Source organism: Aythya marila (assembly GCF_965140915.1).
Source record: "Aythya marila genome assembly, chromosome: 5".
In the NCBI taxonomy this organism is placed as follows: domain Eukaryota; kingdom Metazoa; phylum Chordata; class Aves; order Anseriformes; family Anatidae; genus Aythya; species Aythya marila.
The window spans coordinates 2532356-2557557 of NC_139046.1; the positions used below are offsets into that span (position 1 = coordinate 2532356).

A 25202-nucleotide genomic window follows, 5' to 3' on the forward strand; every position below is an offset into this window, starting at 1 on the left:
ACCAAAGTTCTCCTTATCTTCAACTTCCTTTTTAAAAGATGCCTATTTTCTATCTGTTATACATGTGTTGCTTCCTCCAGTTGCCTTCATTTATTACATTGTGGCAATCTTCATTGTGACTACGTTTTATCTATGCCAACACCAGAATATTTTTCTGTAAAAATTTATTGACGTACAAAATAAGCCATTTTTGGCTTTGACATTCATTATGAACAGTCTGTAAATACATTATAAAATCAGTCCATCTAAAATGAGTGCTACAGTCGACTTTACAAAGACTCCATCCCTTTTTTGCCATCTTGTAGGAAATCACAGCCCCTGAAGCTTGCTGAAAATACCAAACAAAAACAATATTTAGTTAAAAAATTCACCATAACTGACATATTATTCTATTTCTTGATCTGTGAAAAATTTCATAATGTTTTAAACTATTTAAAGACCTGAAGCATCTCATGATATTTTCTATATTCAAATAAAGGCTATATGAGGTTTATCTTAGCAATTCCCTTACGTGGAGAATTATACGATTCTATTTGAGAAAAAGCTTCTGCAACAAGATGTGAAATTGAATCAGAGAGACAGACAAGGCAAATTTCAAGTTCCCGTTGGGTTATTTCAAACATGCACATTTTCCTTGCTGCTGTAAGCCCTTTGATACTTTTTCGGTGTTGAAGTTGGCCTTTTTTCCAGTTGTTGCAAGATCACAATTGGAATGAATAAGCACAGACGTAAAATACATGAAATCAAAGCATGAGAAGTGGCTTCTGAGTTTGATTATGATCATAAAATGAACGAAGAATTGTTCCTAAGTGCAATTAACCTATGCAATAAGCATCATCTCCAGAAACAGATTAAATCTGTTTCCCAACTGGGTCTCAGTTATTAAAAATGATATAGTACAATCCATCTTTCTATTCTGGATCATGCTTCTCATCACTGTTACTTGACTGTAATTTCTGAATTTATTATTTTAGTTCTAGGCATTCTTACACTAAGTACAAAGCACAAGTCTACGTTAACTGCTAGAACATTCACTGTTTTTACAGTTGATTTTCTGTATTCTTCCTGATAATTGGAAAGTCAGCAAATAAAGAGATGCTTTCTGTTAAATGAGAAACTGAATATATTTACCTGTCTTCAACTGTCTTGTTGGAGGGGTAGAATACCTTGAATGAAAACCCACTTCTTGGAAATGAACCCTGTAAAGAAAAATACACCATGCTTGTGTAAGTATACCACTGTACAGATGGTAAGAGACACACTTAAACGTAACTGCATCCCCTTTGGCAGCTGACCAGTCATTTTCATGGTATTTAAATTCATCCATTCAGTAAATTAAAGGTTGTTTATACAGGTCCAGTACATTCTTATTTTGGTAAAGCATAAGGAAGTCTTACAGGATTTATACAAAGACAGTCGGTGTTGGTGACAGTGAATGGGTCGTATTTATCCGCAATGACAAGCATGTCTGGCAGAGGATACACCCTTAGGGAGTAGTCGTAGGCCCAGTACACGGGGCTAACGTACAGCGGAAGCGGTGTCAGGTGTCCTTGTGATAATATAGTCTTTACAAACTGCAAGACAAGCAGACAGATAGTTTGAACCATTTTCTACAAGTCAAATGTATTTCTGCAGATGCTGATGCTCTGTTAATAAAAAGGTTTTTAACACAGAAATATTTTTTATGCATCTCACTCCCTCTCATTATTATGATTTCTATAGTAAAGCAGTGACTCCACTACAGCAACTAGCTCAAAAGATCTCAAGATCAAGATCTCAAAACTATTACATCAATCAGACTCTCCAAAACAAAACAAAACAAAAAACGCACAATCTGCTTACTTGTTTCTCCAGCCCAAGAAATACCAGCACTGCCATAATTTTGGGGTACAATTTTTTCATTCCTCCAGACTTTCCTTGCAATTCCAGTTAACCAGAAGACCCACACTTAAACAGTCTTTACTGTGAACTCATGCCTTTGATTCCCAAATAGTATCTTTTCCCTTGACCATTCTTATGGTAGTTGCCCTGCTCTAGACACCACTTGACTAGCTGCCTCCTTTGTAGTTCCCATTTTCATCTGGCAGAATTTGGCCAGGGCATTTGGGTTCCTGAAGCCCTCCACTCAAGCCCCTTGAAAGCTTTTATTATGTTTCCTCAACCATGTAGCTGCAGCTAGGATCTGTTTTCCCCAAAGGCCTAAAATCACTACAGCAACTAGGTGAGAGGGGCTGCTGTTAAAAGAAAATGACGTACACAGCAGAGGCCCAGCTATTCCAGTGGTACTGTATGAGGCCTAAAGACACTGCTAATTCAATCTGATTTTAGTTACACAATTTCCCACTCATTCACGGATGGCATAATTAAGATATTAATGACAGGCAGAAAAGGCAGAGAAGAAACAAAGGATGCAAATGCAAACCAATACTCCTATTTGCAGAAGTTATTACAAGACATAAATTGATGTTTCCTTCATGACTCCTCTACCAAGCAGAAGAAAGCCCTGTATGAGTGCAGGGAAGTGAAGGTGCACAGCGTACACAAACATATGCAAAAAAGCACACAAAAAACAGGTGCATCAGTGTCCACAGTGGGATTCTTTGTGCTTACAAAGAATCTGAGCACTGTTCTGATGGAGAGAAGGAAGAATTAACAGGAAGTTTCCAAGTCAAACAAGAAAAAAAAAAAAAAAGTAAAATAAATAGAAGCAAACTCCATCCATCACTGCAATGAGCCAGTATTGTCTGGATCATTCTCATTCAATTATATCAGTAAGTCCCATCAACTCCTGCTGTGCATTCATTAACTAGAATCATAACTCAGAGCGCTGTGTCGATGTATCAAAAGGAGGATTAAGACTTCAAGTAAAAAGGCAGGGGAAGCAGGTGACCTTTCGGAAAAAGTGACATGCTGCTTTCCTGCAAATGTCACTGGTTAATTGATCAAATCTTAAAAAGGTAATTTGTATTAAGCTTTGCATTTAGGAATCAATGTTTTGTGGTACAACATTCGTGGCTGGTGCATAAGCACCAACAGTCAGCTGCAAGGAAGTTCTGAGTTCAAGGGCACCTGCAAAGGGAGAGCCAGAATGACTCAGTGTCATCAGTCAGTATCCTGGTTTCGGTTATTTTGCTGTCAAGATGTAAATGAAATTACTAATAATAAGTGTATAGATCCCTCTTCACAATGCTTTTAGCAAACTTAGTTACTCTTTCAAAACATCAGGAGTATGCAGATCAGAGTACACTAACTGCAAATCTGCTGATCAAAAGATAAAGAGTAAAGCTCTTAGCAGAAAGTGTTGAACAAAACTCACTCACGTGGTTGGGAATATCCATGTTGCTGTTAGGGAAGCGGACACAGTTTCTGCACATCTTGTTTACCAAATCTTCACGAAAGATAATTATTTCTTGGGTGCAATATTGAATCCTAAATGGAAAACATTAACGAAATTAAATTATGACGAAACACCAAAAGATGGAAAGTTGTATTATGAAGTCAATCTTACTCTGATACAGCAAAATTAAAAAGTACATTTCAATTAAAATAATAACTTCCCATCTTCCCTTCATTACACCTCCAGATTCAGAAAAAAAACATGATGCTTTTGAGCAGGTCATTACACTCTGTCATTAAACTTCTGGCAGTACGTCAAAACCATCTTGTTCAGGATGGTTTTAGAAGTAATTTATTTATTCATCATTGTATGTAAAACTAGTTACAATTAATGCAAGTAAGGAATTCTCGTAATCTAAAAATGTTAAGGCCATTACATCTGCACATGAACTAGTCATTCAGTATAAATAAATAAATAAACAAATAAATAAAACAGCAGCAAGTTAGACTGTTACCTGCAAGGATTTGTGGTGAAAACTGAAAATGGCACTAGCTGCCTGAATTCCTCAGTAATATTTTCAGCCAGAGGAGGTCTAAAATAAACAGCAACAGGTGTTATCAGCCAAGATTCTGACCGTCCCTAACTATTCAATTCAAAGTTTCAAAAACTGAAAAACAAGCAAACTGACCGTGGCAAAATAGAACCAGGACCAGGATCTTCAGGGCCAGGAATAAACACAAATCGACTACTGCAAAAAGATCAGCATAGTGCTTTTATATAAAATAACCCCACGTGTATCTAAACATTGGTTCCATGCTTCTATACGTGCACTACTTCACAGATACATGCAAATAACCTATTCTGGGACAGACTTGACAGTTCCCCCTGTTGAAGACTTCCTCTCGTTCCTTATAAAGAACATAAATCACCGCAGAGACAGAAGATGCATATCCACCCCTCCCTAGTGGAACAACTCTTAAAAAATGCTCACCATTACAGAAAGGACAAGCCCGGCTGCCTCCCTGTTTAATTTCTTTCATGTGTTCTAATCTCTGTAGAAAGAGTTAGTTCTCCCAGGCCTGGAATGCAGCTTCCACTGAGCAGGCACACAAGAAGAGATAAAAAAAGGATCTCGTTCCAGGCCTGTGTTTCAGTTAGCTCTCAAACTAGCAGCCACGGAGAACCGTGTAGGCAAGAACAGGAAAGCAAAAAGCAGATACTGCTGGTAGCAGCACTGAGACCTAAACAGCAGTTTATAAAACAGCACTGCATGGGCAGAACCCTGCTCATTTCAAGGGAATTCCAGAGGAAAAGAGGCTTGCCCACGCAGTGCTTTTCAGGAACCGTGGGCCTTGCTTAATGATGTGGAAAATGTTCCAGAGAGAGGCAGTTTCACCTTTGCTCATTCAACAGCAGATTCCACGACCAAGCTATTCTAGATAGAATCAGAGCTTTACGCTGCTCCCAAAACAACCTGACAGGCCTGTTACCTGATCGCAGCAGGCTCACAGTAACTGGAGAACAGGTTATCTGTCAGTTTCTTAAAGTAATTAAAGCAAAGCTCTTCACAAAATAAGCACATTTCCCTTTTTCATAGCACTTTGCTGGGTACCTTTTATGAATGCTGGGATATTCACAAATTATATCTGCAAGAGCCTTCAAAGAACCTAGAGTCAGAAGAAAAATATCTATGATACAGCACCTGGTTAGGCAACAAACACACAGTATATGAATCACCTGCACACTTCCGTGCACCAAAAATGTGTCACTTAGAAAATATGTGATTCTTTTCCGCTCCCCTGAATTGTTTTGCCATCATAATTTTAATTTAACACACACGTCTGACTGCAAAGAATTCCTTACCTTTCAGAGACTGAATTTGATTTTTTCCATATGGTGCAGATGAAAAATTTCCACAAAAGAAAAAGCAGGTTGGAGGTGCAGAGGAATAACCTGGGAAAACAGAGCATCTGTGAGTCTAACATCCACCCCCTCCACTACCTTTCATCAGTCAGCCTGCAGAGCGTTTCATGAAAGGCAGAAACCAAAGCAATATTTGAAGCTCTGCTGCTATTAATACCCCAAACTATTTTCTCAACACAGGCTTTCATTATTTACAGACCCAGTTCCAACAACATTGGTTGTGTGTATGCAACTAACTGCTGACCCAGCCATATAATTACGCAAAGTACAACTGTAATAAATAATACAGTTTAAGAACACACTCTTCCCTTCAAGAGAAAAATAGCATGTAAGTAAGTAGCAATGGATTACCATTAACCTCCATGCGCCATTCCAATTCAAGGGCTCTGCTAATATTTAATTCCCTCTTTAGCATTACGAAGCAACAGTGACTGCAATTGCCTGAGCGTTTTAAGAACCTAATGAATTCTCACCGGATCACGAATCACACAGAAACACAGGCTTTACAGCAAAGGCTATGATTCTATGACTGAAAAAAAATAATAAAAAAAGCCTTTTGCAAACTCTGTAACAAAAATAAAACCTCTACTCAGGCATTTGCCTCATGTTCCAGGTTACACTCCAGCTCCCTGGCCTTCAGAACCAGACTTGCCTTTCCCTCGCTGCTTTACAACCCAGCAGATAAATACAACGGAATTCCTTATACCAGAGAAATGGCTCATCACGATTTTTTCCTTGCTATTCCTCTCAGCTATTATTTTTAGTTCGTAATTATGAAGCTCACTACTTGTCTATTACCAAAAAAAAATCTGAAAATAGTAAATGCAATACACACATCTTTGCCAGTTTGATTTATTAAACTGACCAAAATCCCTTTGTTACTTCAGCATCTGAAGCCTTAGATCAGGTTCAATTTGGTTCAAGGATTTTGCCAACTTTCATCCAGATACAGAACTGATTTCCTAACTTCAAAGTTAACTTCCTACCTTCCCACTAGATATTGTGATAACGTGTCCAATTTTCTTTAAGTGACTAGCAGCGTGCCACCCTTCATTTTACATTGCTTGTTTTTTAAAGCAGACAGCCTCTCACATTTCCATTCTACCTAAGGCAGACAGGACAAGCTGTTCCACAAGTGTTCTGGATTACAAAGAAGCAATTCACAGATCTCACAGATGCTCGCTATCCAAATGTTGTCATCATTACCAATGTAATGATGCGTGCAAGAAACAGTTCATATTTTGAGACTAACAGACATTTTCTCCTTGGTAAAAAACAGAAAGCATTCAAGTGAGAGTGCTGATCTCTGATGAAGGAAAATGTTTTCCTTAAACTAAGGCTCGAAGAGTTCTCATGAACACTCTGGTCACAGCACATAAAATGGCTACTGCCCAAAACAATATTGGTCCTGAGTGATTTATGAAAAGGGAGTGACAGCTTGCAAAAATACAATACAATCCAATTTTTAAATCTGTTAGAAAAAGATCCAAAAGAAACAGAATAGTAACCATGAAATGCAAACAGCTATCACTAAAATTGCAGGGAGACTTCACTGGCTTTAGGCTTGGGTTCAAAAGAGAATGAATGAAAAAAGAAAAAAAAATAGTTGGGCTTATTCTGGCTTTCTCAGAAATTAAGTTCCCCAAAACCACACGACATGGTAGTAACAGAAAATTGTTACTCAACTTTGAAAATCGTTGCTCAACTTTTTCCTTTAAAAGAATCCTTTTGACCAAAGGTACCAAACCCACTGTTTCACAGAAGAGCACCTTTAGATCACAGTTTGTCAGTAAAGCTGGCCTAACACTTGGCAGCTCCTACCCAGAGCAGCCTTTCTGTCAGTAACAGCCTGTCCAGCTTCCCCTGCATGGGCTTCACACCCAGCAATGCTGCTCAGCTCTAAGGGAAATGGTAAAAACGCTCTAAAACCAGGCTCTGAACCAAAGCAGCCACCACCTACCTGAAAACATCATATGCAGCTTTTCTAGTACTTCTGCTTGGTCCAGCCACACATCGGACAGAAATACAAACATGGCATCTTCGTTTTCATCCTCCAGCTGCTTTAGTTTCGCAGAGGCCTTTACTGAAGTTGAGGAAGGCCCTCCAAAGAAGTTTATATTTCCATAGAAGGCTCTACAATGTTAAAATACTCAAGTCAATTCTGTTTTCTTCCCAAGTCATTACTAGTTTTGAATATGGCTCACTTGAGCCATCTTAATTATTATTATTATGAGAGGTAGCTCAGATGGTATCAACGATCATTTTGTTTTTCAGAAAGAAACCAAGGAAGAGAAATGGCAGTCACCTAAATCTAAAGCACGGGTGCTGCCCTGCCATATTATACAGATCATCTCCAGGTAATATTTATCCTGGCTTCTCTCCCACAATCATTCCTTGAGTAATAAGGAGTTTCTTATTCGCGTGTATTAGTTATCTCCTTTGCAATTGAGAAGGGTTTAGATCTCAATTGTTATCCACATGAAGAATCCCACGGCCTTTGGAGGGGTTTTCCTGCTCACATGATAGGCTTTAGAACCAGCCCAAGTAGACCTGCAAGGCCCAGAATTGCCTCCTTATTTATTTGGGAACATTTGGGGAGGGGAAATAATAGCACACTTCACCAGCATAGCATGCTTATAACAGAAGTTATACAACAATAACGTGCTCACTTGGCAACCCACAACACAACACAGTCAGAGTGAGGCTGCCGAAAGTCAGCTTCCTACCTAGTGGTAGCAGACGGCTCAGTAGGCGGAAATCCAAAAGCGTTCACGTGGAAAACCTCATCTTCATACCAACCTAAAACATTTTTCAACAACAAAATAACCTTTAGTTTTTTCTAACAACATCGTGTCCTAGACATGAGTCAGACGGTTGGCAGCTGTGCTGCACAGCCCGTCCCAGGCTCTGTCAATCCCTCCTGTGACAGCACCGGTCCCTGCGCTGTGCAGCGGTGGTGAACCAGAGCAGGGAAATACCCGGCTGAAAAAACAGGCTGAGCAAGAAGCCAACTCCTTTTTACCCCGTCATTTCTCTGAATGGATTTGCTGCCCAGCCACACAAATGACCTGCTCAACCCAAATGAGTAAGAACAAGAATGTAGGGAAACAGGAATCATTTTTAGTGGCCTGGCCCCTGAACTACATGAAACTGCACCCTTTCTTGAGAGCTGTCATATCATAAAAGAGCAGAAGTAACAGGGTGCTTCTTGTCCCCCCTTGCTATTGACTTCTACTCAGTTTATAAACTGTAAGCAGAAATGCATTAACAGAAAATAAACTGGGGTTATGTGCATCTCACAAAGTAATATCCTACAAATGGCAACGTCCATCGTTGCCCTGAAACATGTTTCAGGCTGCAGAACTGCAAGCACTTACACTGGCTTTGTGAGAAGCCTCTGAAGGACTGAGGCTTTGCCAACAGCAAGCAGCATTTCCATATTGTTAACTCACTGCTCGGTTATTTTAGTCCGTCTTCCTAATCTAGTCATATCTTTTCCAAGCATGTTGTAGCCATGTTAACTAGGGCCAATCCTCAGCACTGCTTCAGATGCTCTCATCCCACTGATGTGACTGAAAACCACAGAATTTCACAGAGCTCTGCCTCCAGAGCCCACAAGATAGCAGGAAAGGCTTAGGGCCAAAATCCTCAGTCATAAACTTAGCTCATGGTCAAGACTCACCATCACGAGACTTATCTTTTCAGCCAGATCTAGCAAATACCTAACTGCAGCAACAGCCACATGCAGAATAATTTATTCCAAGTGTAAAAAATAAATAAAAAAAAACAAGTCTACTTTACCTTCTGCCAAAACAAAGCATGACTCAGTATATAAACCACTGTGGAACTGGTGCAGGGAGGTTAAGAAACATATTTTTCTTAGATCAGGACTCATAGGCTAGCTCATTAGCCAAAGTTTGCTTTCCAGCTGGTGTTAATACATTTGGACCCTACTGGGAGTTCAGGGGCTGCCTGCAGAGCCTGGTGATCACCTGGTAGCTGAACAGGTAAGCCCATAAGCAGAACAGAAACCTTCCACTAGGAGGAATACTAACCTTGTCCTAAAAGTCTTCGAAAGGGCACTGAGCTGCAGCAACCATGTAATTTGCAAAAGAAAGAGAGCAACAGAGCTGCAACTCTCTATACATAATTTTTAATGGTCAATATTGGTTTGTTATTCTAATTGAAATTCTCCAGATCGACGGGAAGTTTATTCAACTCTTACATCACAGATAAAGGATATTGCTTTACTAAGGTCTAGCTGGACGACTCCTGTAGGATCTTCTAGGAAATACTTTCCCTAAAAAAGAGGATTCGTTAATGAAGCAAAGCATATCCAAACACATAAATGCTCCAAGCAGAAGCACCTACAAGCCAGTATTTAGAAGCAGTTTAGCAAAGTGTTTAATATCTTAAGCTTAGAGCATGGGGCAGAACTAAAAACAATGTAGTTTCCAGTAAGGGTATCATAGCAGCTCCCCTTAGATATCCTACAGTTTTGATTGCTGGGGCGCCCTTCCCCTATAATTACAGGCCAATGCAACGACAAACCCACACTGAGGGATTTGAGGCTCCAGCTTTTCAATAAGGAGCACGCTCAGAAAATATAAGCCTCTTTTTGGGGAACGAATCTTGTACCACTGACTTACACAGCAGGATAAAGCAGTAAGACATTTAAGCCTTCCCATTTTCTAAAATATTACAACGCTGAATGGCTGCTGACCCAGATATTCCGCAGTGAACAGCAACCTACCTCCTTGAGCTGAGTTATCATCCCGAGGACAATCACTTCCCCCACCTTCGATGTATTGCCCAACAGAGTTTCTATTGTTTTAAGCTGGAACCAAAGGCAAAGAATTATGTAAGAATTAAATCTAACTCTCCATGCAGCTATTCTAAAGCGAGCAAGACAGAGCGCCAGGCAGCACGTATTCCCACACAAATACACGAACAAGCTGGGACAGAATTCAGGCTCGTTAGAAAATCAGGGACACGTTTCTGATGGTCAAATGTGGCAGAGTTTAGGGAAATATTTCCAATTATGGCTGCTAGCATAAAAAACGTGCTTAGCAAGTAAATATTTGTTGTGGTTATTTTGCTTACAAATGGCTTAAAACTGAAAAGAACAAGTGACAATTTCTGCTCTGGCAAATGAATGTCAACTGCAGTAATCGGATCTTCAGCGGGATCCAAACTGAACCCCAGGGCCAGCTTGTGCCCACACAGCACCGCTAATTCCTTTCATTGAGGAACCTCAGAGGGATGACAGAATATCCCAAAGTAACACCGGTGATACTGCGTACACACTGTCTGTGGGTTCTGGACAAGCTTATTTTGGTCTGTGAAGCTGCAGTTTAGAGAGACAATCCTCCTGTAACATCAGCACAATGAACTTTCCACCACTGGCATGGAGGACAGAAAGGTGTCAAGAGCAAAAGATGCCTACACAGCCTGGATGGAGACACGGGCGTGCCTCAGCTAAGGGCGGTTGTGATTTTCTACATGATCGTACACTGAACAAGGAGAAACAGGCAAGCTGGTCAAAGAAAAAGCTTCTATTTGGTGCCCAGAGACACACGTGATTTTTTTTTAAATATATAATAATTATATAATATGGGGAGAGCATTTCATATGAGAAAACTGAAATGGGAACAGAACAGCATGAAGTCGTGACCTTACTCAACTGTAGGCTGGTGACTTTAGTGCTGACAAAAGAAAAAAGCAAGAAAAATGTTCCCAGCACAGAGAAGCAAAGTGCTGTAAGCTGAACAGGGAATGGATTTCCACCTCGGGAAGCCGTGTCTCCCCTGCATTTCATAGCTGCTTTTGAGTAGCTTAGTCATCATGCTGATCTAAGCCAAATAACTGCGTTTTTGACACACAGGCTAAAAATGTTAGGGAAAAAAAACTCATTTTCATTGATTACCCATACTGGATGTAAAAATAAGGTGTCACTGGAGAAGTATGACTGCATTGAAGTGTAACACCAAGTGCAGCTCCCTTCGCAAGAAAAGAAAACAGATTTTTTACCTGGAATTTGCTCCTACTGTCATCAGGATGAACAACAACTGCTGCGGGTGTAAACAACTCATGTCTGTGAATCCTCTGCAGAAAGCAAAATGGAAATAATCCATATTTAAAAAAAAATGTGCATAGTCAAAAAGCCAGTTCACTACAACCACCATACAAAACACTTTCTAAAGTTATCTTACTCTGCTTTACCCAGCAACATTTGAGTTGTTGAGCACAACCAGTTCTTTCGACAAAAATTTGCTTCTAAGAAATAGATTATCAGTAACAGGAGACAATAAAACTAAGCTCAAAAAGCAACAGTGCATCTCTAATGCTTTTAACAATTATTCCTGACCATCTGGAGGAAAGGGGTGAGAGAGCAAAGAAGGTTAACTCTATGAAATGCTAGCTATGTGGAAAAGAGCAGGTTCTATCTTCAGAGCAGGGCCTATTAAAAGTAGACTTTTTTTTTTTTTTAACTAACAGGAGCAAACTACAGTGAAAAATAAACTGCAGAGGGCATGAAGAAAATGCATTGTAGAAATTTTCACGACTTTCCATGTTTTTCACGCAGTCTAAATACCTCCCATTGGAACAAGCCCATCGCTACCAGCCCATGTCACACGTGCAGCAGTTACTACCCGCAGCCTTCTCCCCCCGTGACCCAAACCCTCACTTTCCTGGAGGTCAGAAAGGAGTAAATATGACAACAGAACACAGAGCCTACGTGAAAAACTAGCAGGCAAAGAGGTGCAACAGCACAATAGGAAACAAACAGGCTTCAGGACACCCATCCCCACTTGACACCTCCAGCTGCTGTTCACAGAACCCAACCTGAGCGTGCCAGCACCAGCAGGCGTCCCCAGCCCTGAGCACTGCTTGGAGGAACTGAACCTTTAGCTAATGGTTAACCAACCACCCAGGGCAGAGGTTCCCAAATTGCAGTACGAACACTCACAGCAGCAGCAAACCTCCTGGGGACAGAGAGTTGCTGGTATTTTGGTGTTTGGGACGCTGTGCATGCACCTGCCCACGGTCTGAAGGACGAGCGGGTCATGCAGGCTGCCTTTGGGGTGGCACCAGCAAGAAGCCAGCTCGCTGCCTGCCTGCGTCCCAGCGCTGTGCTTACCCCTGGAGTCAGAGCCAGGCAGCTCTCTGTGCACAGCTCCTGCAGCACGGAGCGTGATCTGTGCAGGGGAGCAGCTAAAGCAGGCACCCGATAAGCAATTAAGCCAGAAGCAAACTTCAGTGCTTCAAGGAGAGGCTGAACGTGAGCTTCACAGGGTTTGGGTTTATATTATCTCAACAAGTGCTCCGTACGATGACACGCTAATCAAACCCTGCACAGAGCCAGCCTACACGACACAAGAGCAAGGCACAATCTACTTTAGGGACACCCAATCCACTCTTATGATGCTAAAATGCAGAAACACAAGCATTGGTCACGCTGTATGGTATCAGCTGAATAGCCTGATCAAATTTAGTACAGATCTTGTTCTTATTCAGATTTTATTGAAACTGGAGCTCACAGCAGCACCTCCGGACAAAGCACTGCTATATACACAGGTATGAACCCAAACAACTGCATTTTGTTCATGTGTTCTGTTGAACAAAGCAAAACTGTTTCTCACCTGCTGTAAGATGGAGTAGCGCTCACGGAACAACTCTGCTTTATCTCTGGCAGATCCAAATAAATTTGGTGCAGGCAAGTTGGTCATTGACAGACTGCAAGAAGTTTAACAAAATCGAGATTAAAAAACATACCCTCCGCACACAGAAATGACTTATTGATCTCAAAAGGTGTGGGAGGCTGCAGAAGTTACAACACTACTGCATAATATATTTAGCCAATGCCTAAGATCTCTGCTAGGGACCCTGTGTTTCTGCATTCTGAAGGCTACCTCGGTTTAATTTCCTTCCTACTCACAGTCCTTGAGGCCTGTCTTTCAATCTGAACGGGACTCTGCAGAAATCAGTTCTTTAAAGGCAGTTAAGTTTCCTAAGTGGCCATGAACAAGCATATCTTCTTGTTGGTTGGCAGATTGTCTTCATGGGGTTCTCTGCTTCCAACAGCCTGGAGAGCTAGGAAGTGGCACTGGAGCTAACCTCCTCCTGCAAACACACTGAGTGGTGGTGCTGGACCAGCAGAATCACGAACCAAGACTAGAAAATGAGTTGCACTTTACGTGAATGTCGCTGTAATGCCTCACAACGAGTATCACTACCCGCTCTGCAGCTAACCACCCTTCAAGCTTTAAGAGCACAGGCTCTTTTTGGCTCAGCAGCCTGGGCTGCTTGCTGTTCAATGCAAATTCTTTAGCTAGCAGAACATTTCACAGCCAATTCCTGCAGCTACTTCTTTCTTTCTCCACTCTGGGGGATCACTCCTCTTTTTTTTTCTTTTTTAAGCTCTCTTTAGAAATCCCTCTTGAGCTTCAGATATTGCGAGCTACAGTCTAGGGAATAAATACAGGCAACAGACAGGCCACATTTATTGAAATAAAATGAAACAGACAAATACAGAAAGGAAAAAAAAAGACAAAAACACACTTCATCTAGTGATGCCCTTAGCCTCATGATCTCTTTTACTCGTTAGGTGACATTAACACGGTCTGAGAATTTTTACTGCCTGATAAACGCCCAAGCTTCAGAGGCAGTAAGATCCGTGGCAGCACAGAGCACGCTACCACAGAAGATACAGATGGCCATTTCAACTTCATCCTGCCAGGCGAGGAGAAACCCAGTGGCACATTTATTTATGAGACAGCATTTATCATTGTCTCTGAAAAGCCAGCCGGGCTCTGAGAAACAAAATTATCTCATTTTCTCACACAAGCTTGAGATGAGTGAACCCCAGAGGGGAAGATTAGAAAATAGACTTTCAAAGACAGCAAACAAGACCTCTTTCTTAAAACAAGAAGCAGTTGGAACTTAAAATATGCAACACTTACGGTAGAAACCTCTTTCTTTCCAAATTGTAAACATAGCGTGGAATATCAAAGGCTCCGATAATGTTGAAAACGTTTTCTCTGAAATGAGAATCCATTTATAGCGTTATCTTAGGTGGAACTAACAGACACTACGGAAAGAAACCAACTGAACAAAACTATATTCATTTTGTTCTCCATCACCCTGCGTTAGCACCACTTCTCCCACTCCACTCTACCTGTTGGCTACCACAGCATCTTTGGATTCAAAAAAAGGGAACTCTTCAGACGTTTATTTAGAAATGTCAGAGGGATAAATCACCTCGCATTGTCATCCTCTGGTATCTTTCTGGACAGCAGAAGAGCCTTGGCATGGTTAAAATTAATAGTTTTAAACGTGCACAATCTTCAAACTATTAATTGTGCTGATACATCCCGTTATATGCACTGGAGCAGCTCTCTGACACCTCCCATTTTGCTGTAAGTGCATCAGACTCAGCAGAATAGATAACAAACAGCCCATGAACTTTTGCTAAGGCTTACAAGCACAGGACAACCACCACTGCCTAGCAGGCAATGGTATCTTAGGCTTCAGATTGAATTTCTTACAAAACTCTGCCCTGAGGCTCTCTGCATCGTAATTCAAGAGAGTTTTACAGGCTGGTCCTGTGGTCTGTGAACTATTCCCTCCAGGACTCTGCACTAAGAATCTGTGCAGACGGGAGTGAAAAATGCATTTAGGTATGGAAAGCGACGAGTGAAAAATGCATTTAAGTATGGAAAGTGACATAAGAAAAAGTCCCACTCAAGCTGTCTGCGTTGCAAAGGTGCCAATGCCTAGGAGAAAAGTCAAAAATAAATTTGCTTCATACTGAGGCACCGCGGGATCACGGTATCTGACATGCCCAATAAACTATTTATTTTCATGATTTGCATTTCAATGCCAGCACGCAAAGTAAACACTAAAGAAAACACATTCATCACAATCACAAACAAAATTCTCAGAAGCACAAGTAATTGCTCTCTGCTTTGTTATCACCCAGTGAAAATCAAGCAAAACAGCCCTGCTATACAAAAACAAAAAGCAACAAAAAGCAGCACCCTGGAGGAAGGTGTTCCAAGTGCTTTCAGAAACGAGGCGTCTTAAAAAAGCCGCAAAAATAACCTCATTTAATTTTCATCTACAGAAAAGAAAATAAAGAAATGAACAGAGAGGTAACAAGTTCTCTCTAAATCCTAATTATTCGTTTATTTTATTGGTTAATATTCAGCCTGTGTCAGATTTAACACATAACCGTATAATTTTAATTCCAGAATCTCAGCATTATATTTAGAATCCCCTAGAGGCCTATCCATGAGAACGAATTTTCTAAGAAGGAACATTACTAACCTTCAAAGGCAGCATCAGGAAAAGCACAAAGCAATTACTGCACGTGTAGCACTGCAGAAAATGCCTGACATTTATTTCCCAGCAAGAAATAAGGGAACACGTACCGACTCCCATAAACATCACATTAAAAAATGTCACCGTACATTGTTTCGTCTAATGCCTGGCTACATTCCTGGACAGCTGCTTCCACCGTGGATAGTTCAATCATATTAGTTGACACTGAAAAGAAAAATTCAAAGCATTAAAACCACAGCCTATGGAAAATGGTAAGGAAGTAAGCAGGTCTCAAATATTTTACTAAAAGGGCGCAGTATTCTTAGAGGAATAAGCTCCACAAATAAGCATATTTTCAATAATGTAACAACACTGCTTTCTTTCTGCAAATGGATCTCTTAATATTCTTACCAGAAGGACACATCTCTGGCTAAAAAATAACCCCCACACATATTGTGCCCGCCATTAATTCGCTAAACATGGAGAACAAGACAATTATAGTTTATGCAAAGCTGCCAAATATACTACAAATGTGTTAGATGAGAGCTTTCACATTCTGGAGGTTAATTTTGTTCCAGAACATTATCACACAGATTGCTGTCATAAATAAGTATTCAAACAGCCTAACACAATCTTGGAGACAGGCACATTGTTGTCTTCGTGGACGTTAAACTGCTAATTGAAATTCAAAAACATTTCTAAACACCAATGTTTTCCTGAACTTGCAAGGGAATCCAACGCGTGGATTCACAGAAGGGCTTGGTCAGCACTGCCAAGCCTCACTGCTGAGCTCTGGGAGAAGAAATCAATCAGCGCACAAAGAGCAGCCCTTGAGTTCCCTTCTCAGGGCACACAACATCAAATCACAGCTCCTGGAAGGCTGTGCTCAACAGCACAGCACAAGTGAGCTGGCAGGAGCTGCAGGGGATAGATAGCAGCCTGTCTGTACTGTAATCTCAAGCAACTCTTGGCCAGCAGCTGGACAACACTGGAATTTATTGCACACAACAGCAGCTTGCACAAAGAGCATCGCTAGCAAGTACACCAACCGCATGTGCTACGTTGGCTCTGGAGTTTCTTGCACTGATTGAAATTTGTTCAAAAACGTGGATGCGTTCATTTGTACCAGCAGGCTTCACGCTAGATGGGGAGCAGCTCTCCAAAGTGGTTTTGCTCCCCGTTTGATCGGCTCTGATGTATTTTCCCAAGGCTAGTGTGAGAACACAAAGCGTAACTTCTGTCGTGGGTGCTCCAGTTAAACTGCATGTAAAGCAAGCAAATGCTTGCCCTCGATTTAACTTGGTTAACAGAAGCTGGGAAAGTTTCCTGAATTCATGTAAAGCCTAATACTCATTTTAGATCACATTTATATGGATTTGAACATCCTCACTCAAAAACTGGAAGTGAGCTCAAGTTTCCTGGTGTTCATGAGCTCAGATCAGTAAATGCACACAGATTTTAGGCACCTCTTTCAGCCATGTTCTTTAACTAAAGATGCTACAACTCCCACTTTGGTGGTCCAGGATCAGGGAAGCTGGATCTGTGTGCCTGAGGACAGAGTGTCCCAATTAAGTAGGGGGCAGTACCCAAACGAGATGCTGCTGCCAAGATGATGGAGTTTCAGGCGTGCTCAGAGAACGATCAGGTGCTGGTTAAACTCCTTCCACAGTTGGTTTAAGTTACTATGCTGGACTATTGCACAGTTGCACTTGCACTGCCACCCCATCTGCATCAACCTCTGAATGAAGGGAGGTGACCGGTCCCTTCCTGCGGTCACAGCAAGGCTGTGAAGGTTACAGCTGTCAACACCTCTAACCCTTCTCTGGACTTGGACTACCAAAAACAAGTCAATTATAATTTTATGCTACATATTTAATATTTAAAATGACAGTTTCACATGCAAGGATGTCCATGGTGTCCAGCTCGATGGTCTCAGTAGCTAGTATTGAAAAATTTTGCTACTTTTGGAAAAATCAGGAGGTACTAAGCTGCCAACTTTTTGAATGGCAAAATTATGCTATCCTTTGCTGACATTAAAACTTCAGTATTTAACAAAACAAAATGACAACAAATATGTTTACCTTGATCCACACGGTGTGACCAGAATGACACTGTAGTGCATAAGCTGGCAGTAACTCTCTGTCTAAATAACATCACAATTGCAAGATAAACTTAGCAAGATTAAGAAAAATAAGATACTTACAAGGCTGCTTTTCAACAGCATCGATGACCTTTTCAATTACATCTTCAAGTTCTACTTCACTGAGGGACTGAAGAGCTTCGGTAAGGTACTTTATAGCTTCCCTAATTTCAATGAAGAAAATTAGCTCCAAAAGCAATTAATACTAAATAAAGTTCATACAAACGCTGCCAATTTTGGCAGATGTGCTCATAAGCACTAAATGCCTTGTGATTAAAAACGTAGAAATAATCAGTACTGCGTAATACATTCAGACAAAAAATTCACCAGGACTGAAAACACTGAGCACAGGAAGCAGGTACAGAGATAGAGAGAACTTTGTTTTCATGGATGGAGATGTTACAGTTTCAGTGTCTCAGTGTTTAACTACTCTGATTGTGAACATTTTTTTTTTCACGGGATTCACTGGGATTTGATTCCCCTGAGCCCTCTCAACCTGAGGCTGAACAAACCCAAATCTCTCACCTTTCTTCCACAGGTCAGGTTCTCCAACCCTCTCATCATCTTGGTCGTCCTCCACTAGACCCTCTCCAACTTTTTAATCTCTCTCTTGAATCGAGTGAACTAAAACTGGACAAGTGGGATTTATTTTGTTGTATGCTGTGCTTGCTGCCTCTCTTCCTTTCCCTGTGCACTGACCCCTTTTTCTCCCCAAGCCCCCTTTGGGCAGCTGAACATCGCCACCTCAGAATCACAGAATCATTAGGTTGGAAGAGAGCTTAAAGATCACCTCATCCAACCTCTTACCTAACACTAACAAGCCCTCTGCTAAACCATATCACAAAGCTCTACATATATCACTGAGCTCCTCCGGCTTCCCCACACACCTCGAGCCCCTGCACCTCAGCACCCCAACCATCTTCACTCCACCAGTCCCCCAATATCGGAGTTGTTTTCATTCGAAACAACACGAGAATTAAAAAACCACTTCTTCCCTCATCCTTCGACTACACTCTGGCCGTTACAGATAACGATTTTCTTATTAACATCACCCGTCATCCCATCAAAGGTGGCATTTGGTTGACGGCCTCACCTTCCTGACATCTCTGCTCATTTAATGGTGCAAAGCAGGGGCTCTGAACTTCTCTCCCCTCACTAATGCATTCGCCAGGACCTTGTCCCATGATGCCAGGAATAAAACAGAACTCATATTTAGCATAATTGTGACAGGAGAAATAAAGGCAGTGGAGCCCCAGGCATCGCTCTGCCACCTTCCCCTGCAAGCAGCACGCTGTCTCCCCTCACTGCAGCCCAGCCACGTTACCACAGCCCTCTGGGCATTCAGAAATATCACTTCAGGAGACCCAAACCCGTAACTGCGGCTCCGGGGGCTGCCAGAGGCGAACAAGAGCCCCAGCCCCAGCACCAGCAGGGCGGGCACCGAGGCCTGGCCCCGCCGAGCCCCGGGCGGCGCCGCGCGGGCAGCCCGAGGAGCTCCCGAGGCGTCCCCGGGCCGTGCCTCGGGTCCCTGCCGGCCTCCCCCCGCCGCCTCCCCGCTACTCACGCCCGCAGCAGGAGCCCCCGCACCCGGAACGCGGTGCCCAGGCGGCGCCTCAGCCGCTCCGGCTCCATGGCGGCCGCGCAGCCCCAGCCCCGCCACGGTCCCGTCATGGCCCCGCCGCGGGGGGCGCTGCCGCCACATGGCCGCCCCTCAGCGCCATGGTCGGGCTGGAGGGAGCCCTGTGGGCCCCTCACGGGACAGGACGGAGTGGGTTTTCCCCGATTTGCACCGTTCTGCATTTCTTTTCGACCTGCCCAGGTTTTAGCAGGTCTGGATGGTGGCCCTCAGCACTGCCCGGTGGGTGTAGGGCTCCTCTGATATGGCTGCCTCACCTTTACCTGCACCTCTGTCTGCAGGGAGGGTACCCTGCAATCCTGGTCCCTACTGTGCTGTAGCTGCCTCACCTGAATGTCAAGTTTACTAGGACAAATGTCAGCTCCCTCAAGGTTTAGGACATGGTAAACTCTTAGTTCTTTGGTCCATCACCCCACAATGCAGACTGCCCATGGCCCAGCACGGTTAGACGGAGATCCCCTCCAGCTGGCTCCATCGTGGGCAACAAGCATACGGCTGTCCCCACGGCTAACTTTACATTTTACACATCTAACTTTACATTTAACCAGGGAATTAGCCCTACACGCAATTTTTCCTTTGGGAAAAGCAGTTGAAGTCTGTTGCAGCATACCAAATCCTGGTACAGAGCACAATAAATGCGCCGCACCTCTTACAGTTCCAGTCTCGTGGGGCAGCTGCCTTCTCTCCAGCCAAAAAAATGGTTGGAATATTGGAAATTGAAATATTGAAATTGAAATATTCTCAGCCCCATCCGTCAAAGTACAGCTTTGTTCCACAGAATGCTCAAAAAGTAACTGAAAGTTCCTTGATCGGAAGACTGTAGGGATATAAAACCAGATAAAAAATATCAGCCTATTTTATATAGTCCATTCTTGACTGCGTCATTTATAACCAGTCCTCATCTGGAGGAAGCTCATGGGTGAAGCTGAATCTATCTACTCCCTTTAGACATAAAACTACCATCTGACAGGTTTCAGCTATTTTGGCAGGAAATACGATTCATTTTTTCATTCTAGGCATGCAGTTAGGTGTGAATTATGAACCCTTATGTAAGTTCTTCTATTTGCTAAGATTACTGCTTTTTCTCCTTTAAAAAAATAAAATTTGTCAATCCGCTCATGTCTCACCTAGAGAAGGAGGGTAGCCCTCTTCTAACAAAAGCAATTCTTTTAAGATACATGACCAAAAACAAGAATATAAAGCATACTCCTGTGGCACCGTGCGGTACTTGGGGTTCTGCTAGGTTGCCTGGAGCCTCCCACCAGAGATATAAAAGTATTCCAGCATGAGCTGTAGACTTCTGTTCCACTGAGCCATCTGTCCTGTGCTCTGGAAGCCATGCCCAGCTCTTCATCCCCGCTGCTTTTCATGTCCTTTATCTGCAATGACTTTCTTGGACATCAGCACTACGATGTCAGCACACGTGGCTTGAGAGCAGAGAGCTGGCTGAGACAGGGTAATGGTTTAAGATCAGACAGCACATCCCCCTCGTGCCAAAGGTGAATTGATGGAATTGTTTTGTTACACCAAGCACGGTAGATAGCTCATCGTTCATGTCTGTCACTGCTCTGCTGGCAAAAGCCACGGGCTGCTGACTTTGCACTGCTCCTGAGTTTCTGAGAGATCACGTTGCAGCTCTACTTGACCTATAGATTATAGATACAACTTGGAAAAAAAATAAATCTTAACTCTTTCAAATGTTTATTCCTATGTTTTATACATCATCCCAACGTGTCATCATTACATTTCATTTTGATATTAGCAGTCACTGACAGGAATAGTTAACGTCTTCCCTTCTAGATCAGAGGAAGCGTGTCTCACTTTCACATCCTTTTACAGATGTTAGAAGTGCTCAGTTCTCAGAAGCTCTATTCTTCCTGAAGAGCTGTACCTGCTTTATTTTGAATTCCACTCATTCCAAATTGATCCATACTTCAGCTGGAACTCATGGGGTTGTCAGTCTAACAGCATAAGAGCTAGAATAGGAGTGTAAGAGGCTATTGCCTTTCCCAGTCTGCTGCATAATGCTAGGCAAATATTTAGGAAAAAAATTATATAGTTGGGGACAGCAGGGAATGAAGAGCTCTTAAATAGAGACAAATGTGTGGTTTGACATGATAGATGCGCTGCTGGGATCCCAACATCACCTTTATTCTGTCAGTTACCTGTAGCTCAGCACCAGCCCCAAAACACAGGCCCTGAGTGGCAGCTCTGGGATCCGCCACACCGGTTTGTAGTCTCGCTTCATCTGCTCCAGGTCAGATGGCATTCACAGGATAAATTCTTCCTGAGGTCAAGAGTTTGAACTCCTACACAGTTGTTTTAATTAATATCAGCCGCTGTTTCGCAGGTGCCGTTTCTGGAAGGGACACATCACATCTAACCAGCAGGCAGTGGCGTGGCTGTCCTAACCCACCTGCCGTGTGGAGTTGTGTTTGCAGACCCCCCTCTGCCTTCCCCTCTTGCCCTGGATCTGTGTTCAGGTGCCCTATTTCCAGCGCTTTCCCCCTTCTCTCCTAGCCCTTCTCGATAGGCTCCTACACGCTTTATCAAGCCCCCAACCTCCCGCTTTGTTTCCCCCGTGCCTCAGCGGACAAGCACGGAGCCCTGTGCCCCCCAGCAGCCTCCTCAGAGCCTCGTTCCCCCCCCCGGGACCCCTCCCAGCACCGACCAACCCCTCAGGGCACCCTGAGGCGCCCACCCCACCCCGGGGCAGGGGGCGGCGGCGCGGGCAGCCCGGTGCCGCCCCACATTTTGGACCCTCCTCGCTTCCCGTCCGCCTGCGGGCAGCGAGCGGCGGCGGCGAGCCGCAGCCTCTCCCGGAGGAGGCGGTGAGGCAGCGAGGCAGGCAGGCGGCTCCCTCCTCCTCCTTCATCCTCCTCCTCCCCGTCCTCCCCCTAAGATGGCGGCAGACCCCGCGGAGCGCTTCTGCGTGGCCGAGGAGCGGAGCGGCCACTGCGCCGTGGTGGACGGCAACTTTCTCTACGTCTGGGGGGGATACGTGGTAAGGAGGGCGAGCGGGGCAGGGCGGAGGGAAGCGGCAGGAGGGGACGCGAGAAGCGGGGTGCAGCCGGCGGCGAGCCCCCACACAGGGGCTGAGGGGGCGCCGAGCCGCCCCCCCCCCGCCATGCCTGTTCCCCCCCCCCCCATGCAGCGCTGTTTACCTCAGCGCGGCCGCTGATTGGCCGGCGGCGTGGCGCGCGCGCCGCGGGGGCGGGCGTTTCAAATGGCCCCCAACGGCCGCGCTGAGGGGATGGCTGGGGGTCCCCTCACGGACCCCCCTCCCGCGGTCGTGGGGCTCGGGCAATGGTCTGGGCTGAATGTTTTTTTTTATTTATTTTTTTTAAGGGTGACAGCTGTAATTGGCGGCTGTGCCTCACCCTTACGTAATCCCGGCGTTTTTGGGGCGTTAGTAGTTGTCTGACGGAAAGGTGTCTGCTGCCTGTCATCAAAGGATCGCCGCCGCTAAATGCTTCTGACTCCTAGTTCTCAATTATTTCAGTCTTAAACTACAAATGATGCTACACTATGTACAACCAGTTCATTTAATCTACAGTGTCTGCGCACTGGGCATAAAATGTGAAAGTCACTGTGCTTAGTCTTACTCCAGTTTAAATCATGTTTCTGTTACATTTTCAGTTTTTATCTCTCTTTTTTTTTTTTTTTTTTTTTTTTTTTTGGGTTAAAGTAAGCTTTTAAATGTGAAAAACCTCTCCTGTGCTCAAGCAGAGTTCCAGTTGGAGCATCCTGGGTTTAAACTTTAAAACATGGCAGGTGCTGAATGTAGGCAATAGCAGGGGAAGGACGCTCTTAGGGTCCTCAGGTACCACTGCCCAATAGTCTCTGGTCTCTTCCTGAAGTGCATTAGGGTTTGGTTTCTGGAAATCAGAATGTCCTTTTCTTGGAACTAAAATGTTGGGCTTAAAAGATAGGTAAGAGCTGAGCAGCGTGTGCAATTCGAAGAGTTTTTCTGCTCCTGAGCTGGATTCATTTGACCTGAAAGGAGCTGTGCTGCTGGTGGCTGCTGCGAGGCTGAAAATACAGCCCCCGTGTACTGAAATAAGAGCCCTGAGCTGTGCTGGGAAGCCAGGCAGCAGCTTTGACTGCTAGGTATTACAAGGTCTGGCTGGGATGTTAACTTACCCTGGCACAGCCCTTCTTGCCCAATACCAAAACTGAAATTGAGGAACCTGTAAAGTATCCTGTAAGCTATTTCTACAGCTTTCCTTCACTTGGGGACTTTGCTAGGGGGTGTTTCCTGAATACCTTACGGTGTCAGGAAGTTAACCACCTCCAGAATAAGCATATATAAATAAATGTGAATGATCTGTAATGTACAGGAAGTTCTAAAGTTGTTCTCTGGCCCTAAATTCAATAATAGTCTATAGCTATGCAACGCCTAAACCACTGGAAATATTCAGTACTTCTCTGTGCTGTAGCCTTAAAGATTGGGTTGACTACTGCAGTATTTCCAAAGGCTTTCTGATGAAAGATTATAGGTTCTTGGCACAGACAAAATACCATGTGTGTTGAGTTTTGCAGATAAAACTACTAAATGCATACACAAAGTGTATTTACCTGTGTACTGTGAAAATCAGTAAATTAATGTTTAAGCAGCGCTTTACAAAGCCAAATCACTTTACGTTTTTACGTGTTGTATGCTGAATGGTAGACTGCCACCCAGCTAACTTACTCTTGGTATCAGTGTTTTTACTCCAGGCTGGTTCTCTAGCAACTACTTGGCCTCTTACCACTGTTGGGTTTAAATTAAATGTAGTGGACTTTTGCACTTTCTGAAGTGTGCAAGCTGCGTGTAGTGGCATAGCCTTCCTTAGGAAAGGTGCCTGGCAAGATAAACTAGAGCAAATGAATTCCTTGCTTGCCTAATTGGCACCTCTCAAATTGAGAAGGTAATAATAAAGGCAAGTAATCAATATCAGTAATAAATAATTAAGCTTCAGTTTTGTTTATAACTTCTTTTCCTCACATTGATTTCGCTTTTATCTCTGCTTTTCTTTTCTTTATTTGGTTACCGTCTCTGGCTGCTTATTCCCTTAAAGTGTTTAATTTCTTCCTAAGGCTAAGAGAATAACAACATAATTGTCACCCAGCTGGAGTTCTGCAGTTGCATTCCTTCAGACTTCCTTTTCCTTTTTGTTATTCTTCCTCAACATTATTTCCCAGATTATTTTTATATAGCCTCTTTCATAGCTCTGTTTTTCACACAGGAATTAGGCTCCTCCTGATGTCCCTAACCACCTGCAGGAGGGTGCCGAGAGGACAGAGCCAGGCCCAGAGACCCCTCCTAATTTAAAGTATCTCCCAAAACAAAAGATAATGCTTTCTGAATATCGAAATGCTTATCTCCCTACCTCTAATTTACTAATAGACCAAATTTAATTTCCTTTTAGGGCACTGTGATTATAAAAAGTAGTGATTAAATCTACTATTCACAATCAGCAAAACTCAATGACACGAGGACACACCTAGCACAGCATTTTTAATAGCTTCGAAAAGTAGAAACATCTATTTTGAACTTCCAGTATAAATTGTAATATATTTAAATTATTGAGCTGCCTGCTCATAAAGGTAATGATCAGAGCAAGAGTGCTGGAGTATGACTTATGCTCTGGTAAGATTATCTCCTTAAGAGTATTCGGAGTTGCTAAGTAACATGATTTGGTATTCATTTAAAAATGTATGGTGTATAATGCATAATTGATTTAACATTTGTGATTTTTTTTTTCCATTTTAGTCGATTGAAGAAAATGAAGTGTATTTGCCTAATGATGAGCTCTGGATCTATGAAATGGATAGTGGGTTATGGTAAGTTAAATTATTTA

The 25202-nt window shown here is 43.1% G+C and overlaps 2 protein-coding genes across 3 annotated transcripts in view; one reads left to right on the forward strand and one right to left on the reverse strand.

The window, feature by feature from the left end:
- Positions 1-149: 149 nt before the first annotated feature.
- On the reverse strand, positions 150-19399 carry POLE2 (DNA polymerase epsilon 2, accessory subunit). Of its 2 annotated transcripts, none has more exons than XM_082762515.1 (19): positions 19288-19399; positions 17787-17887; positions 15733-15808; positions 14224-14301; positions 12904-12997; positions 11291-11365; positions 10014-10097; positions 9504-9560; positions 9062-9110; positions 7987-8059; positions 7221-7393; positions 5201-5290; positions 4950-5004; positions 4026-4082; positions 3852-3929; positions 3321-3429; positions 1398-1574; positions 1132-1199; positions 150-328 (listed from the first exon to the last, which is right to left on the reverse strand). In XM_082762515.1, exons 1-19 carry the CDS (start codon positions 19392-19394, stop codon positions 310-312), a joined length of 1620 nt encoding a protein of 539 aa, XP_082618641.1. In that variant the 5' UTR covers positions 19395-19399; the 3' UTR covers positions 150-309. The 2 variants fall into 2 exon arrangements, with proteins under 2 accessions (XP_082618641.1, XP_082618640.1); XM_082762514.1 differs by having other exon boundaries at positions 4026-4085.
- Positions 19400-22161: 2762 nt separating this feature from the next.
- The window catches only part of KLHDC1 (kelch domain containing 1), a 28338-nt gene continuing 25297 nt past the window's right edge, over positions 22162-25202 (forward strand). Inside the window, exons 1-2 of the mRNA XM_082760956.1 lie at positions 22162-22363; positions 25115-25185. Of these exons, the coding sequence (XP_082617082.1) occupies positions 22262-22363; positions 25115-25185 (173 nt within the window). The 5' untranslated portion in view covers positions 22162-22261. The remainder of the gene's footprint in view (positions 22364-25114; positions 25186-25202) is intronic.